This window comes from Tachypleus tridentatus, chromosome 11, assembly GCF_004210375.1.
Source record: "Tachypleus tridentatus isolate NWPU-2018 chromosome 11, ASM421037v1, whole genome shotgun sequence".
NCBI lineage: Eukaryota > Metazoa > Arthropoda > Merostomata > Xiphosura > Limulidae > Tachypleus > Tachypleus tridentatus.
Genome location: NC_134835.1, coordinates 4,561,562 through 4,579,776, shown reverse-complemented (window position 1 = coordinate 4,579,776; position 18,215 = coordinate 4,561,562). Strand labels below are relative to the sequence as shown.

Here is an 18,215-nt window from a genome sequence, read left to right as displayed (position 1 = left end):
ACATTATCCAATCAATATTGGATTCTTACATTAGCAGCTTCATTACTATTGATTTAGTAACAACAGTCTAATAGAAAGTTATATGCTGAGAATATCTAGCCCTCTCTAGTGACATAGCAATATGTTTGCAAACTTATAACACTAAAAATCAGATTTCATATACATGGTAAACAGAACACAGATGGCTTATGACTTTGAATAAACAAACAGATAATACGTGTTACAACAAAGCGTCAATAATGGCAGAATGTTTCACTTGTAAAATAAATACTCAAATACCTTATTTGATTTAATTGTGGTGGGTAGGTAAACATTATAAACATCTACTGTGACCAGAAACGTGTGTGTGTGTGTCATATTTTATAACTAGGAAACATTAGGGTATTTGCTGTATCCACTGAGAAGAATTGAACCACTGATTCTAGCATGGTAAGTCCATAAACTTCCTGTTGTCCCACTTTGTGACAACCAGAACAAACCATGCATACACATACATATTTTTATGCTACAAAGCAAAACAAAACTAGTACAAGATGCTATGTAAAGATCCAATAATGTGATTATATATTTGAGCTTTTGTTTCTATGCCATGACAATAAACTAGCCTGACTTTACTGATGCATCCTTTTCTTGTGTTCAGTATGATTCTTATCCTATTAAGCTGCACAATAAACTAACACATAGCCTATGTTGGCATCACACTAAGGAAATACCTGCTGTTGAGAAATTAGTTCCAGAAAAACCAACTGATTGTAGCTTGGTCAACCAAATTTTCTTAGTGTGGTGCAAATAAATGCCTTTTATTTGTGTTGTGTTTATTAGGAAGGCTAGTCACTGTTATTGTGAGATAGCCTAAACAGACTTTAGAATTTCCAAGCAGGAAGAAAAAAAACCTTCTAGGATTGCAGTTCAAGAAAAATGAAGAAAATTCATCTTTTTATATGTGAATATTATACTAATAAAAAATTGGTGAATGAAAATTTATAATAATAATAAATCAATTTATTTTTGAGGGTAGCATACATGTTTTAACAGAATTCTTTCTTGAAACATGAAGTGCGTTTCCCCTAAAATACATCACTTCATTATGCTTATAAATCATTGTTTGTTAACTTATTACATTAGCATAATGAACTTCCTTTCTTGAGTTATAGAACAGCAGTATAAGATGGATGTCTGGAGCTGAAAGCAAAAAAAAACATGGCTTTTACTTAATTTCAACAAGGTTGTATAAAGTTACTAACTTGCTGAGAGCATTGACCTATATATATTTTAAATGTTATCAACACAAGCGAGTGTGTTGCTAAGTGCCATAACAGGATTATATCAGGGGTCTTGTTGCCATGTATACATTTCTAGACGGTATAATAGAATATACATCCCCATGACCCAATTTCAACAAATTAGTTTTAAACAGTTATGGTATGTCATGGCAATAATGAATAGTAATTATAGGCATGGTTTTAAAAAGTTGTGTATGTATGACCTAAGATGGAAAACATCATGTGTTTCATACAGGTTATCTTCAGTCAGTGAAGCATGCTACAAAAATCATTGAAAATATCCATGTATCCCACAATGTGATGCCGAAACACATATAATGTACACGTAATATAATCAAAATGACCTCCATTATATGCAAGTAAAGGCAGAAAAAATGCCCATGACACTGCCCCATCAATTTCCTGTATGGGCACAGAGCATTATAACAGATAATAGTCATAAGAGTAATTATAAAAAAGAACAGCTGTGTAACTATGATCTAAAAGTAAAAGCATCATATATCTTATAAGGCTTAACCATTGGTCATTAAACAAACTATAAAGAGCACCTGAAAATCTACTTACTTTTATTCTATCTACAAACAGCCCAAGAGAGAGAGTTAATTTCAAATATGTACAACATTATGGAAAACACTAAGGTAAGATTAATCTTTACTAAACATTCTGTTCTCTTCACTGTTATACCTGTTTTTTATACATATTTAAATCTTGTTGAAACCAACAACTATATAATATTAACAACTAATGCATATTTCAAATTCAACATTGTTTTCTGCAACAGATATCTAGTAAACTTCTCTACTCATTCATGGTGAAACAACACAAGTCATCATCACATACGTATTTGTGAATATGCAGCCTATGAAAATAGTGCATTATACCCCACCAAAGAAAGTGTAACATTTATGTATGTTAATGGCAATAATTAACACAACTGATACAATCAGTGACTACATTTGAAACATAAGGGACTTTAGTCTGGATTTTGTAGCACTACATTATTTGTGCTTCATTTGATAAGTCAAAAAATATGTCTGTTAAGTTTGCAACCCAATACAATATTAATAATTATATGTATCAAGTCTTATAACTTTAAAAATGTTAGAATGATATTACGTGAATAGGCTCATTTTATTGAACTGTACCTAAATCAAATAACACAAATGGAATCATCTAACAGCATCATTGATGACATTAACAAGTTGTTATGGAAAGTGTATATTAAAAAATGTATCCCCTATAATACAAAAGCTTAAAAAGGAGAATTGTTGGGCTTGCAAATTCAATACTCCCAGTTAAGCTGCTCATATATGTATGATTGTGGATCATGATGAAAGTATCTGCATATATTTGAGGATTGCTTTGACTCAAGTAGGTAAAAGCATCATATGTATTTGAAGAAGAGCTATTAAACTAAATACACATGATTGCAAGAAGCTAAATCACAATTATTTTGTTTAAAGTGGTGAATTTATTCAAGAACTACTAATGTCCTCTGTACAAATGTATAAGACTAAGTAACTGTATTCTATAAGAGTAAGACAAAATATTTTAATGAGACTTATTTTGTTTCATCATATGACAAACAAACAAGATTAATATGTAAACCATTATACTTGACAATACTTGAATTTAAACATTTATTAACCATTTTACAATACAGATTTTGATATTTTATTTATACAAAAAAGGTAAATCTATTAATGAATTGTTACATTTTGTTACATTGTAACAAAATTATGAATAGGTCATTTATATCTTTATTAAATCTATATAAGGAAAAAAAAAGTTTTTACATGCATTTTCATCTGTAATATATACAATATTGTCCACACTGTTGATGAATGTTTATATGTTACGAAATCATGGAGTTCAAAATATTCTCCTTTCTCATTTCATCCAAAGTAGACAGACACCCAGTGAGTTCCAAGTATGTGACCTAGATCCAAGTTAGTGATGTAGCTGTTTTTATGAGTAGTTAGGTAGCTGATCGATCACTTAGCAAACACATCTCCAAATTTTTGCTGATGCAAAAATCTTGTAAAACTACCTAATAAATTTCTAGAGCATTCATGGCTTTACAGATATTAGTTATGTTGTTTCTGAACTGACCAATTTCTAAAATAAACTGAAATACTGCACAGGTGAGAATATTTATAATGTTAGGCTTTACCAAATTATATTTCTATTTGAAGATTTCCCTGTTTCAACAAGCAAAAGTGGGAATCTCTGGCTGATAGCTTGGGTTTAAGATCAAACAGAAAAAGTGTATATCTTTCTGAATATCTATCGTATCCCATATTAATTCTTTTATCTTTAAACTGTTTTCCCACTCTCTGTATAACATTTTGTAGCTTTGTGTATACAGTTAAACATCAAAATTGAGTTCCAAATACCAATTAGTTAGGAATTTTCCATCAACAGTGATTGACACTAATATTTAAAACTGTACGGATTTTTCTTCCAAAATTCATTAAATGCACCATCATTATAAACACATCCTATAAGAGGATAAAATGCATTATTCATAGATGCTTTTAAATTTTCCTGGGAAACTGAAAATGACTTACACCCTACATATTTTGAAAGATATTCAGCAGTTCCTTTCTCCATATTTCCTGACATTTCTGCATACTGACACAGTAGGTTTTGTTATTCTTCCTTCATATCAATCAGTTTGACACTTGTGTTAACATCTTTATATGTCTCTCTCTTCTCTTTTTTTATAGGCTTAGTTGGTCTTTATCTTCTATAATGAAGTCACTGTCTTCAGATTCTGCTTCTATGACAGCTGCACCAAACATATCCATTTCTACATTAATAACTACACCTGCAAGATTTTCTTCCCTCTTCAACAGATTGGGCTTGGCAAGCCTTAGTCATCCCATTCACTTTATAACTTTTATAACAAATGTAGCATCTCTTTTCCCATCTCCCTATTAACCTCCTGTTAACTTTGGTAGATTTACTTCTGGTCAATTATCACTGGCCAACTGGTTTCAACTTTAACTGAATATTCTTGGACTTCCCTGTTATGTTACCTGAATGGGCTTTCACACACTGTTCTGTCAGCTTGATTATCTCCTCCAAATCTTTTCATGCTTTCTCTTTTGAGAACACTGACATGTCAATTGAACACGTGATCATGAACTGTTCTCACATTAACAGGTCTGTCACTCCCTCAAAACTATGGCCACACCAGTCTATCTGGTGAAATATCACAGCAGACATGCAGTAAAATGAATTACAGTTTCCCCAGTGTCAGGTTTTACCCCTCTAAACTTCGAGTGAAAACCTTCTTCAAGTAAGTTCATACAATTTCAGAAATGCTACTCTTAACTTGTTACAGTCCATGGCATTTTATGTGTTTTGTCTGCATATACTTGTAAGCTTTTTCCTGTGAGAAGTGAGCTGAGACAAATTTCCCAGTCACATCTGTCCCAGTTCTCACTTTGGGCAAAGCTTTCATATTTCTTCAGGAAAGCATCCATTTCATTTTTATATATGTTCCTCAGATTTGGGCAGCTCGGGTCAGTTGTCCCTGTTATTCTTTGGTCCTTCTTCCTTCAGTCCCCAATTTGTGCTCTTATTTTTCTAGTCTCTTCTCTCTCTTCCTTCTTTCTCAATTTATATTCTCATTCTCTATATTTCTATTCTTCCCTTTTTCTCCTTTTCTTCTTTCTTTCTCTCTGTCTACATTTTTCTCCCACTAGTTTTTTTCTTGTTATTTAACAAACTCTTGTAATTCACTGTCTTTTAACATAAAATGTTCTTCTCTTTCAATCAATTTATCAAATCACCTGACATGTTTATATAAGGTAACTGTTATCTCTACAATATCTGTGCTACTACTACTAGTGTTTTTCTACTCATCTAATGTTAGTATTACTCTAATATATTAATTAAGCCAATCTCTTCTACTTCAGTTAACTTCATGTCTTTACCCTCTTCTGCTATTGTTGTTTTCTTTCCACTTTTCCCACTCATCTCATACTATTTATATGTTTATTACCAAATCTTCTACTAACTACATTCTTGACATTAATGAGTTACAAACACAACTTTCAATGATTGTCTGCTTTTAATTCTCTTATAATAAAAAAACTAAATCATTAAACATGCATTAAACATTAAATAAATAAATAATAATATCTACACTAAACAGTTTTCTGTACCTTAATAACATTCCTCTGGATCCTTCTCTCTTTCTCACCCCACTTTTCTTCAAATGGGGTACAGAAGTCCTTACCACCTTCCAGTTCCAAGCCACTCTCTTGCATGATTTCCAGAAAAAGGTGGCTACAATCATTCCATGCAGAATGGGGAAGTAATGTTCTGTGGGTGTAGATGACATTATGTCCCCCAATATGCTTTGTACAATCACAAAGGTGTAAGAAGTCAAATTGCAGTTCACTCCTTTGATTGGGAGCTTTCATCCTACCCCTACATGCATGCTAGTAGCTAGGTTTTTGATTTACAGTATAACCAATCAACACAAGTCCTCAAGCATGTTTATGGTTGTCTATCTCAATCATATTCCTTCCGTGTTGTTGGTCACAGTGGAGATAAGGGAAATCTCTGTCTTTCTCGCTATCCCTCATTGCACTTGTTAATTAATGCTTTTCAGGTGGTTTCTTATCAGTTTCGCAGTTGGAGGGGGTTGATTTCTATCATATAGATATCACATATGTCATGCTCAGGAGTTGGAGGGGTTGATTTCTATCATATAGATATCACATATGTCATGCTCAGGAGTTGGAGGGGTTGATTTCTATCATATAGATATCACATATGTCATGCTCAGGAGTCTATAAGTTTGTGTCTAGTGTCACAAACGTGTTATGAAGATGGCATGATCCTCATTCTATCCCCCATTTGGATGTCAGTTCCTAGGGATTGAACTTTGTATGTAGTTGACTTACCATGTGTGGTCTATCACACCCTAGTGGAGGTAAGTACTTATCTGAAATACCTTCTTAGTACAGGAAAGTTATTACTTCTGGGCAAATAGAAAAGGGTAAAAAATGACAGAGACCTGTACTGAGTAGTAGCAGTTATGTTTCTGAAACTATGAGAGTTCCTTTTTTCATACACAATAGTTACAAAAAGGTACAAATAAGCCTCAGATCAGAAGAAAGAAACAACCACAAAGGTATAACATTTTTGTTTTCTATCAATGCTATTTTTTTCAGCTTCTATCAGAGTTGTATAGATTTAATTAAAATCTACCTTATAGGGTTCAGGTTAAGTGCATTGTTAAGGGACAAGACAAGCAAATTCTTACCTTTTCTTTATACCCTTATCTGGTATTTAATAATAAAGGTGCACAGATAAAATAGTTTTGCTAAAAGTACAAATGTTTCCTCTTTGTGCTGGTATTATTAAGGTAGTTAAGTAATATAGCTTTAAATTTATACAGTTAAAAATTAAGTGTCATGTTTGCTACAAAAACATGATGCATTACAGAATGCTAAATTTCAACCAGAAATATACAGTTAGGTATGTCAATGACACTTTCATGGTATTAGGGCATGGTAAAGAAAAGTTGCTAGTTTTTGGTAATTAATTAAATAGTTTTGAACTCGCTATTTAACTTACTAGTGAAGTTGAAGAAAATAATAGTTTACTGTTTTTGGATGGTAAGCATTGCAGAGCCATGGAAGACGAAGTGTGAGTCAGCATGGTCGTACAGTGCAGATTTTAAATTAAAAAACAACTGGTCACTCACTACAGAGTGGGATCCATAACTGAAGCAAAATCTCCTGAAAAGAAAGCATGAATATAAACTTACCCAATCAAATTTGCTTTAAAACTTGAAGAACAGCCACAGGTGGCAGGCAAAAAAACCAACAATTAAGAAAGTGCATCATGATATAAATAATAAAAGATGAATATAGTTGGTGTAGTTCATGTGCCCAATTGTAGGATTTTCTCCAAAGGCTGACACTGACAACATGCAAAGTAAAAGGTCAGGTACTGAATGCTGAATCTAATAAGGAGACCTTGAACAAATTCCAGACTTTTCAAAACTTTCCTTCAACTGGTGCGAGACTAACACACCTGCAACTACCGGTTCAACTTCTATTGCATCTTTTGAAAAGATATTTACATTAGCTAAATTTCAATCCTGTCGTACCTCAGCACACTATTCAAGGGCTGCCAAAAAACAGTAGCAAGAGGTTCACATGTCAAATTTTTAACATCCTTCAAAACCCTTGGTCAAATATTATGACTCAGGAGATTTATCTTTCTTTAAATTTCCTAATTTTCTCTTAAAAAATCAATACAGTCATCTAGTCCTGCCTCATTTCTATTTATACTATTTCAACATTTACCTGACACCAAACAATCTGATTTTTCTATAAACCTTTTTCATCATTCTTTTTAATTTCATTGTTTAAGGAACCCACATATGATTTTAGTTTCAGAAAATGAATATTCTCATTAAAACCCATAATACTAAAGTCTTGTTGTTTCTTGAAGTTTTAGGTTAAATTCATCTTTACTTTGCTTTTGAGGGAAATAAGGACTCTGTAACACTTTTTAAGCCAATTTATAATAAAACTTTAAATATTTATTTATTGTTTACTTTCCAATTTACTCTATTTAACCTTATTTTGATCTTACGACAGCAAAATTTCTGTTTGACAGTTGAGATATATTTTTTCAATAAACTTTTTAATTTTCAAACCATGAAAATTAGACAATCAGAAATAATAAGTTTTTTTTTGTTAAATATACCTTTATGTGATCGCTGAAATCTACTCTCTTAGAAATTATTCAAGATTTTATTTTATTTTATTGTAAAAATTTTCTTCATAGTCTTAACTGAGTTTATTTCTGCATGAATTAACTGGTTTAAAAACACTTTCCATGAAAACTAAAAAGGGCTAAGCTTTGTTGCTTCTTGGAATTTTGGCTATAATTTTAAGAATACAAAAAAGATAAATCCAATAACAAATATTAGAAAATGGGAATTATTATTTAAAATTATTATTAAAAATTATTATTTAAACTTTTGAAGATCAGTATTTCCAAATCTATTCCATCTTCATACCTTTTACTGTGAATTAGAGACACTTTAATTTGAAAATGAGCACAAAGCACGACAGTGAGCTATCTATACTCTGGTTATCATGGGTATTGAAGGAAAACTTTAATCTTTTGAAATACACATTTCTTCACTAAACTATGAAAGATTATGTAATAACTCTTTTTTCAGAATCATAGATTTTAAACTTGCTTTTGTATTAAATACCTATTTAATTTAGTATTAAAATATATTTTTCTGAAAATTAACAAAGTCACAGTCCTTTTTATTTTTGCTTAAAGTTTATTCATCATTACTTGAAGTTGTTATGCATGAAAGATTGTCCAATTTAAGTTTTTTTTTTAATTATCTCTCTTTTCAAACATTGCACTCTGAGGGAACACACTTAAATGCAAAAGCAAACACCTACTAAAAGCTACCAACATTTCAGTGCAGAAAAAATTAAATGGTTATTTTCTCAAAATATGCTTCCCATTAGGATTTCCAGTTTATTAGCAACATAACTTCACCATTAAATCCAATATCAGCATGAAATTTAGCACACATGTTGGTATTACACTCTTGCACTTTTTTTCACCACTTCTCCTGTTATTAGTCTCATTAATTAATTGCCAGTAGCTCATTAACATTGCAAAGTTCTAAATTAAAGCCATGAGGATGTTCACAAAGAGTACATTTATCAATTTTCAAAAGTGTATCATTCCTAAGTAAAGTTATGGTGTTAAAAGTTTGTATTTCTTTACACCTTCCATATTAATTATGCATATGATGGATTCTGAGACATCATATTTTTGTTTTGTGCTCCACATGAAGGTTATGATAAGAAATGTTTAACATGTTTTCTCACAATTTGCCAGTTTTAAGGGTCAGTGCCACTTGAAGTTTTTTTTTTGTTTATTGTATGTTTTAGCTGGTTTCCACTTATTTTGTTTTTGCAGAAAATATAAACCCTGTAACTGCTTTATAGAAATTTGGATTTTTTAAAAATAAAACTGTTTAAATTAAAATCACAAGGCCCAGTTAAAATTTTAAATATATACAGAATATTCAATTATTTTGTGCTGATTACATATTTATTTTATTACTTATTAGATACAAATCCATTTTGAACATTCAAAATGCATATATGTTAAATAATTCTTGTTTTATTTTATTAATTTTAGACAACTGAAGGTTTTAAATTGTTTGATGCTAAATACACCTTTATTTGCAAATTCTGAAAATATATTTATCTCAAAATTTTGTTTGTGTTCTTTAATATTCTTCTACAAAAAACTGTACAAGAATTAATCTCTGCAAAAGATTTTCTTTAATATAAAAATTTCCAAGATTTTTATTCTTGAAAACTCAGCCATGACATTTTTTATGAGATTTTTACATAATTCCAAGTTATAGTTCTTACTTTATATTAAATGCACTCTTATATTTGCATTTGAAAATACATCTAACTTAAAAATTGAAAGACTTTTTTTTTCATTTTCATTCCTTTCCAAAACTATTATAAAAGGCACATGCATCACATAAAAATTATACAAAACAGATTCTCTCATTAAAACTCACAAGCCATAAGCTTTTATGTTTCTTGGGAATTTTAACTAAATTTGATTTAAATGGCTTTAAAGAAAAGATAATTTGAATGTTGTACTGGCTTTTTTAAGAATTTCTATTAAAATTCAAATATCTTCAATCTGATTATTTTAAAATTTACTCTATCTTGAACTTTATTTTGATTCCGTATCAGAGAAAAATCCTGTTTGGGTTGAATGAAAGAAATCATTTTTCAAGGAATTTCAAATTTCAGTGATGTCGAGAAAACCCACTTGTAGAGAAATATATATGCAAAAACAGCTCGTTTGGGTTGAGAAAATATTTTACATCAAAAAGCGAACAGCGTTTCGACCTTCTTCAGTCATCATTGTGAACCTGACGATGACCGAAGAAGGTCGAAACGCTGTTCGCTCTTCTATGTAAAATATTTTCTCAACCCAAACGAGCCGTTTTTGCAAATATGAGTTTCAAATTTGTTTTGTATTGAATACACTTATTTGCATGTTGAAAAGACATTTTCCTTAAAATTTAGTAGTTTGATTCTGCATGAATGACACAGCACAGTTTAATGTAGCTATGCTCTAAAAAGAAACCAATCAATAAACCTAAAAATTACCCTGTGTTTAACTCTATATTTCTGTGAATATTTTGTCATCTTTTTTAAAGTTTGTAATAAACCTGCACCTGATTTAAGATTTAAAAAAAAAATCTCTCTTTTCATAAAACTAACATGTTTAAACTTTTGTTTTCTTAGAGATCCTATTTTACTGTAATTTTGAATAAAAAAATTAACCCTGTAATGACTTTTATTAGAAAATTGCAATTATTAATTAAAATACATAAATCTTCAATTTTATTTTTCATTTTCAAATTTACTCTAACTTTAGCTTTCATTTTTAGATCAGAGAAAACCATTTTATGATTTTGGTAGCAAACTTCTTCACTAAACTCTCAAATTTGCAGCTGCAATGCTTTTCTGAGAATTATATATAACTGTAGATTTAAAATTCTTTTTCCATTAAGTATACCCTTGTTGCACAATTTTTTTTTAAAAATTAATCAAGTTGTAATTCTTTTTTATTTTAATTAAAATTTGTTGACTGTGATTTGTAGTTTCTACGCAAGCTTCTTGTAACACTTAGCATATCTGTTGTCAATGCATTTAAACCACAAGCTGAATATTCCAAACTAAAAAAAATCACTTGTTCTAACATAATCAATAAAATAGATTTACTATAAACCTACTTCTAAACTTATGAAGAAAATTCCAGAAGTTAATCCACAGCCATTCAGTACATAATGGCAAAACTGGTAAGTAGTTCAAACAGCTACTACCTAATAAACTTGACATTGAAATATTAAAATAAAGAGAAAAGAAAGAGCTTTTTCTCTAACATACACCAACAATAATTTTGTAGAGCATATGGCTGATTAATCGAAACTAGCGATCATTCATTAAACATTATTACTTACCAAGTTAAGCTTTAATTCTGACCTACATAGCCATCCTCTCAAAAGTCATTAAGTAACAATTGTTTAAACATTCATTATCTTGTATGATTTGTCCTCATCATGTATCTTCTTATGATTATTCAGGTAAAGGTTGTTTACAAAAATTCTTCCACATTCTTTACAATCATATATTTCTTTAGTGTGCATCTTCTCATGATTCTTAAGGCAATGTTCACCTGTAAAGTATTTGCCACATACATTACAACTGTATGATTTCTTTTCAGTGTGTATCATTTGATGAGTCTTTAAATTACTTTTTGTACAAAACTTTTTTCCACATTCTACACAACTGTAAGGTTTCTCCTCTCTATGCACGGTCTCATGTTTCTTTAGATACCTATTACTAGCAAATTTTTTGCCACAAATTCCACAACTGTATGGCTTTTCCCCAGTGTGTATTCTTTCATGTATTTTAAGTCTTCCTTTAATTCTAAACTGTTTTCCACATACAACACAAATGTGAGGTTTCTCTGCAGAATGCATAGTTGCATGAGCATTTAAGTTACTTTTGCATGTAAATTCTTTGCCACATGCTACACATCTGTATGGTTTCTCCCCAGTGTGTAACCTTTGGTGTATATTTAGATTAGTTTTTGTAACAAACTGTTTTCCACATTCTACACAACCATACACTTTCTCAACAGTGTGCATCTTCTTATGACTCTTTAAGCAAACTTTACTTAAAAATTCTTTGCCACATACTACACATCTGAATGGTTTCTCCCCAATATGCATTCTCTGATGTGCTCTTAAGTACAAATCTCTTATAAACCGTTTTCCACAGACTTTACAACTATATGGTTTCTCCCCATTGTATATCCTTTGGTGTATATTTAATTTCCTTTTTGTACCCAAAATCTGTTTTCCACATGTGTCATTACTGAATTGTTTTTCTATATCATGTATCACCTCATGTTTCTTCAGATAAGACTTGCTTACAAAGTCTTTGCCACATACTACACAACTGTATGGTTTCTCCCCAGTGTGTGTCCTCTGATGTACTGTTAAGTAAAAACACGTTGTAAACCTTTTTCCACACACATTACAACTATATAGTTTCTCCCCAGTGTGTGTCCTGTGATGTTTATTGAGATTACTTTTTGTAACAAATTGTTTTCCACATTCTACACAACTATATAGTTTCTCACCTGTGTGCATCTTCTCATGACTCTTTAGGTAATATTTACTTAAATATTCTTTACCACATGCTACACAAATGTATGATTTCTTCTCAATATGTATCTTCTCATGACTCTTAAGGTAACTATTACATATAAATTCTTTGCCACATACAACACAAGTGTATGGTTTTTCACCTGTGTGTATCCTTTCATGTATTTCAAGTTTACTATTTGTTCCAAATTGTTTTGGACATACAACACAACTGTATGGTTTCTCTGTAGCATGTATATTCTCATGAGCCTTTAAGTTAGTTTTTCTTACAAATTGTTTACCACATACAACACAACTGTATGGTTTATCCCCAGTGTGTATCTTCTCATGACTTTTTAGGTTACTTCTACTTTTAAATCCTTTGCCACATACCATACAACCATATGGATTCTCTCCAGTGTGTATATTTTCATGTGTCTTTAAGTAACTCTTATTTACAAAGTCTTTACCACATATACCACAACTGTTTCGTTTATCCTGAGGGTGTATCCTCCTATGTATTTCAAGTTTATTTTTTGTTCCAAAATATTTGCCACATACAACACAAGTGTATACTTTCTCTGCATTATGTATATTCTCATGGCTCTTTAGATAACTTTTACGTGTAAATTCTCTACCACATATTACACAACTGTATGGTTTCTTCCCAGCATGCACGCTCTGATGATTATTTAGGTCAGAACATTTTCTGTATTGTTTTCCACATACTACACAACTGTATGGCTTCTCTCCAGCGTATATCTTCATATGACTCTTCAGTTTTCTTTTACTTGAAAATTCTTTATGAGATACAAAACTGTTTTGTTTTTCAACATCAGGTATTCTTTCATGTTCTTTGAGGTGATTTCCACAAAAGTCGGTTTGATAAATCTTTACATCTAAAATTAAACATACATATATGTAAATTTAAAATGCTTTTTTTATAATAATTACACATAAAAAAAATAAAAATAAACGATAAAATTAACATGCTTGTCTACAAGATATAAAAAATACAGGGAGAAGAAAAGACGCAGGAAATCAGTCACACCTATCTTACATTACAGTTATTTCTTTGAGTATCTCAAAACAATTCTTCAACTGTTAAATATAAGTGTGTATATATACATGTATACATATATATCATCTACCTCCTATAAACCAATCACAAGTGTACAGTTGCACACAGCTGCACATAGTTAACATGTTCTGCACAGTCTATATTCTTCTAATAAAGCAATAAAACATTTGGCTTTGAAATAATTGCATGCCAGACAAGACTCTTTACAGTACATGTCTGTGACCTGGTTTAAATAAATTTCAACAATAAAAAGGCAGCAACACAGTCCATTTGTTTTAAAATAATACATTAAAACAACTCAAATGTATATACAAATGTTTGTTACACTGTTAGTTATAATAGTTGTATGCAGAACTTCAAAAAGTTTCTTTTTTGATCAATGTCCACACAGTCTGTTCAATTACTTTAGAATACAATTGATAAGATGAATTATTCTCCTCTCTACTTTATTATTACAATATAATTTGTGATAATTTCATTTTCAAAATTACAGCTATACGCCTTTTATTGCCAAACTCACAATCATGCAGTCTAGGTCTAAATAGTAATCTTTCAACACATGTTTATACCATGTCAAAAGTTGAGAAAAGTTCACAGAATACTAGATAGTTTGATGCAATAATACTCTATTAAAACAATGACAGAAATTCAGAAAGTTCTGCTAACATGACAAGAATATAATAATCCCCAACTCATAACAATTGAACATATACAAAGATTCATAAACAATTAGACATATAAACTTACCATAAACTCTCATTCCTAAAAATAAATATAACAACTGCACTACCAAAACTATCCAAAAAATAATGATCACAGTAAACTTAAAAAGTTGTGTATGCCTAACAACTACACACAGTTTTGAGCACAAGAAGTATTGTGTTTGTGGGTTTGAGATTTAAGCATTTTTGTAGGTTATTTCATACAATAAAGCAGCTGAGGTTTGAACTTATATGAAGATTTAAAACTTACCCACTGAATGAGTAATAGTCTGGTTTGCAAAACTATACAGTACACCAAACAGAATCTTGACCTTTGCCATTCTTACTGAACAAAATGAAGCACCTATGTGAAACTGATTGCTGTGCCATACAAATGTTTTTTTGCCAGCAATAAAAAAGGACTGGCATGTGATAACTAATGTAGAGTACTACATACTTTTGTTGCTTTAGTTGCTAATACAGCCTTTGACATGCAATTAGAATAACTACCTTATGTTGTATTGTGCATGTCTGCTGTTTTAATTACAAAGTTTGTGTTTAATTATAATTAAATTATGATAAATTATTATTATTATTATTATATACTCTTCAAAAAAAAAATGCAAAAGGCAAAATATGAGACAAATTGTTAATAAGTTTATTCCAGGTAGTTCTGTATGATATGTGTGAAACTTTGCACATTCACTGCTGAACATCCAAAGTCTGCAAAGGCAAAGTCCACGCTCACTAGGTGAAGTTTAATGTCACTCAATGTCAATAACGGGTAGGCCCCCCCGTGAGCATCAATAACTGCTTGGCATCCCCTGCCCATGGAAGCGATGAGATGACAAATCACATCCTGTGAAATGGCTGTCCACTCACCCTGCAAAGCTGGTGCAAGCTGAGATAGAGTCTGAGGTTGAGGTTGTCGCCGTTGCAGACGTCAGTCCAACTTGTCCCAAAGATGTTCGATGGGGTTTAAATCTGGTGATCTGGAGGGCCAGAGAAAAACGTTGATGTTGTGGTGTCTCAAGAAGACAGTGGTGAGTCAGGCTGTGTGAAGACGGGCGTTGTCATGTTGAAAAAACATCGTTGACGTTCACCATGATGGGTTGCACATGGGGCCTAAGAATCTCGTCGATGTATCGTTGAGCCGTAAGATTCCCTCAAATGTGCAAAAGGTCTGTTCTGGCATTGTAGGTGATGGCAGCCCATATCATGACGCTGCCACCACCAAATCTGTCAACATCCTACACAAAGTTTGCTGTAAAACGTTCACCTCGGAGGCGGTAAACACGGGTCCTTCCATCCTGCCTACGAAGCATAAAACGTGATTCATCGCTGAACCAAACATGCTTCCATCGTCGATGAAGCCATACCTGATGTGCCCGAGTCCACTGCAACCGTGCTTGACGATGTTGCTGGGTGAGGATGACACCTCTGACTGGACATCAAGGTCGGATTCCTGCATCTTGTAAACGGTTGCGTGCGGTCTGATCGGAAATCCTATGCAGCCCTGGTATGGTTGAGGCAGTAGATGTTGCAGTGATGGTCCCATCCCAAAGGTGACGTAACCGAATGTTGCGATCTTGTGCAGGCATGGTCACACGAGGTCTGCCAGATCGTGGAGGGTCACGAGTTGATCCATGTTGTTGGTGACGATTCCATAGCCTTGTGATAGTGCTTGGGTGGATATTCACAGCTCTGGCAACATCTGATCGAGATTCGCCTGCTTCCAAGTGACCAATGGCGTTGTTGCGTTGTGCTTCAGTCAGTCTTGGCGTAACTGTATTGCGTGTCAGTGGCTTAACACTGAGCTATGGAAACCGAGAACCCGTCACTTTTATAGGGGGGTTTTGTACATGTTGCACTTGCAGAACATGCAGATCTCAAACAAATTTATTGGACACGCATGCATTTTGGCAAAAAATCCGATGTTTTCCTCCGTTTTCAAAGTGCACAACTTTTATTGTCATTTTGGTCTGGCAATCAGTGCCTTAACACGTGTAACATCACATACTCTGAGCTTGTAACGTTATTACATATATTTCTCTTTAAAATAACAATAATATCCCTGTTGCATTTCTTGTTTTGAAGAGTATATTTGATATTTAATTATGAAGTTTTTATTTTTCATTTGTGTTAACTACTCAGTATTGCAAGAGAAAAATAATAAAAAATCTTCATGTGTTATACATGCCAGAAGCTGGTGAACTTTATATATTTCAACCTTTTTGTGGTATTTTGAGTTTGGTTTTTGTTGTTTTTTGAATTAAGCACAAAGCTACACAATGGGCTATCTGTGCTTTGCTATCTGGATTTTAGCATTGTAAGTCTACAGACATACCGTTGAGCCACTGGGGGTCATTTTGAGTCGGACACAGTTTAAAAGGTCAGTAAAAATAAATATAAATACATCTATAGTATTATAAGAGTTAGGTTATTTAGAATTAATTCGTTGAATTTCTGTTTTGCCTTTTTCCAGTTGCAAAAACCGGTGGATATGAAGGTATACTCCACTGGCATCTCCAATTTCCCTGTAAAAAGGCCTCTATTTTCTGCCTTGGCACAATGAAAGCATACGACTTTTTGAGTCTGATTGTTGAAGTGCAACCGTGGGAATTTATCAAACCACATGTACTACAATAAACTTTACTACATATTTTATCCATCATATAAACTACTATTTATTTTTGTTTTTTAGGAACTACTAGTGACACAACCCAGCTACTACCTCAGTCTTTCTTTGGTGTTGGCAATGAATGTGGAGCTTGTGAGGTTGATACCACTAAACTATATTCATGTGGTGATGATACTGATGATATGCAAACTTCTTTACTTGAGTCTCAAATTGCTTCAAGTATTGAAAATTGCATTCTTTTTCAACCATCATCGCTGCAATACAACAATCATGGATTCATCAGATTTGTATTGTATTTCTGTAGTCACTGAACCATGCACTTACACTGACATTAACAAAATAACTTGATTACAAATGCCAAGCTATTAGTAATCTAGCAAATTTTAAAAGTATTCTTATCTTTAGAAGCATGTGGCACTACTAAAAGTTTTTCTTACCACCTTTTCTCATGGGTGGCAATAGAAAGTTTAAAAAGCTTGGCTTAAAAAAATACACTGTGTTCTATAGTGCGTACTCAAAGTGATGAAGCAGTAGTTCTCAACAAATGTAACAACTGGATAATATTTAGTGACATTTTAAACAATTATTCTATGCTTGTTTATTATCTTATTCTATACAGGCTGCTGCTGATTTCAAAGCTTTCAATAAACATCCATGAACGAACAGAATTTATATCATTACCAACAGTGCCCTTCACATTATTCAAACTGTTCATGTCAAGTTGGGTTTAGGAAAACAAAGCTCAGCATTTTGTGGTGATACCAAAGATGTAGATTCTTCCAGAAATTCTGGCAATTTTCTAGCCTCACTGAAATATTAAGCTGAAAATGATGGAATACTGAGAGCCAGAAACAAAAATGCTACATATTTATCTCTCTTCTCACATAATCAACATTACAGGATATAATGTAATTGAGTAAAATTATCGATGAAATAATAAAAAAAACACTGGATGCTATTTCATTCTTTCTAATAAAGTGCATTTTCACAATGTGAAACATTTACAAAAAATGTAAATCTTTGCTTTTTAGATGGTCACTGTGAAATTAGAGAGGACATTTTAGGCCTTGTTAAGTTACAGAGGATCAGATATCATATATGCAATTACAAAAATACTGACTGATGTTGGATTATCTCTAAGTGAATTGCATGGTCAAAGATATGGAACATCCACCAACACTGGCAAAAGACGCAGTGTCCAAAAACAAATTTGAGAAATACAAAGCAAGACCTTGAACATTCATTG

At 32.1% G+C, this 18,215-nt stretch overlaps 1 protein-coding gene across 5 annotated transcripts in view; it reads right to left on the bottom strand.

Annotated features, from left to right (window-relative positions):
- Positions 1-974: 974 nt before the first annotated feature.
- Positions 975-18,215, bottom strand: part of LOC143231624 (uncharacterized) — a 45,277-nt gene continuing 28,036 nt past the window's right edge. For 2 of the 5 annotated variants that reach the window (XM_076466159.1, XM_076466160.1), the window contains exon 3: positions 10,713-13,445. In XM_076466159.1, coding sequence (XP_076322274.1) covers positions 11,419-13,445 — 2,027 coding nt within the window. In that variant the 3' untranslated portion in view covers positions 10,713-11,418. Of the gene's footprint in view, positions 1,183-2,734; positions 7,046-10,712; positions 13,446-18,215 lie in introns of those variants that run through there. The other 3 variants (XR_013017082.1, XR_013017081.1, XR_013017080.1) reach the window with 3 other exon arrangements.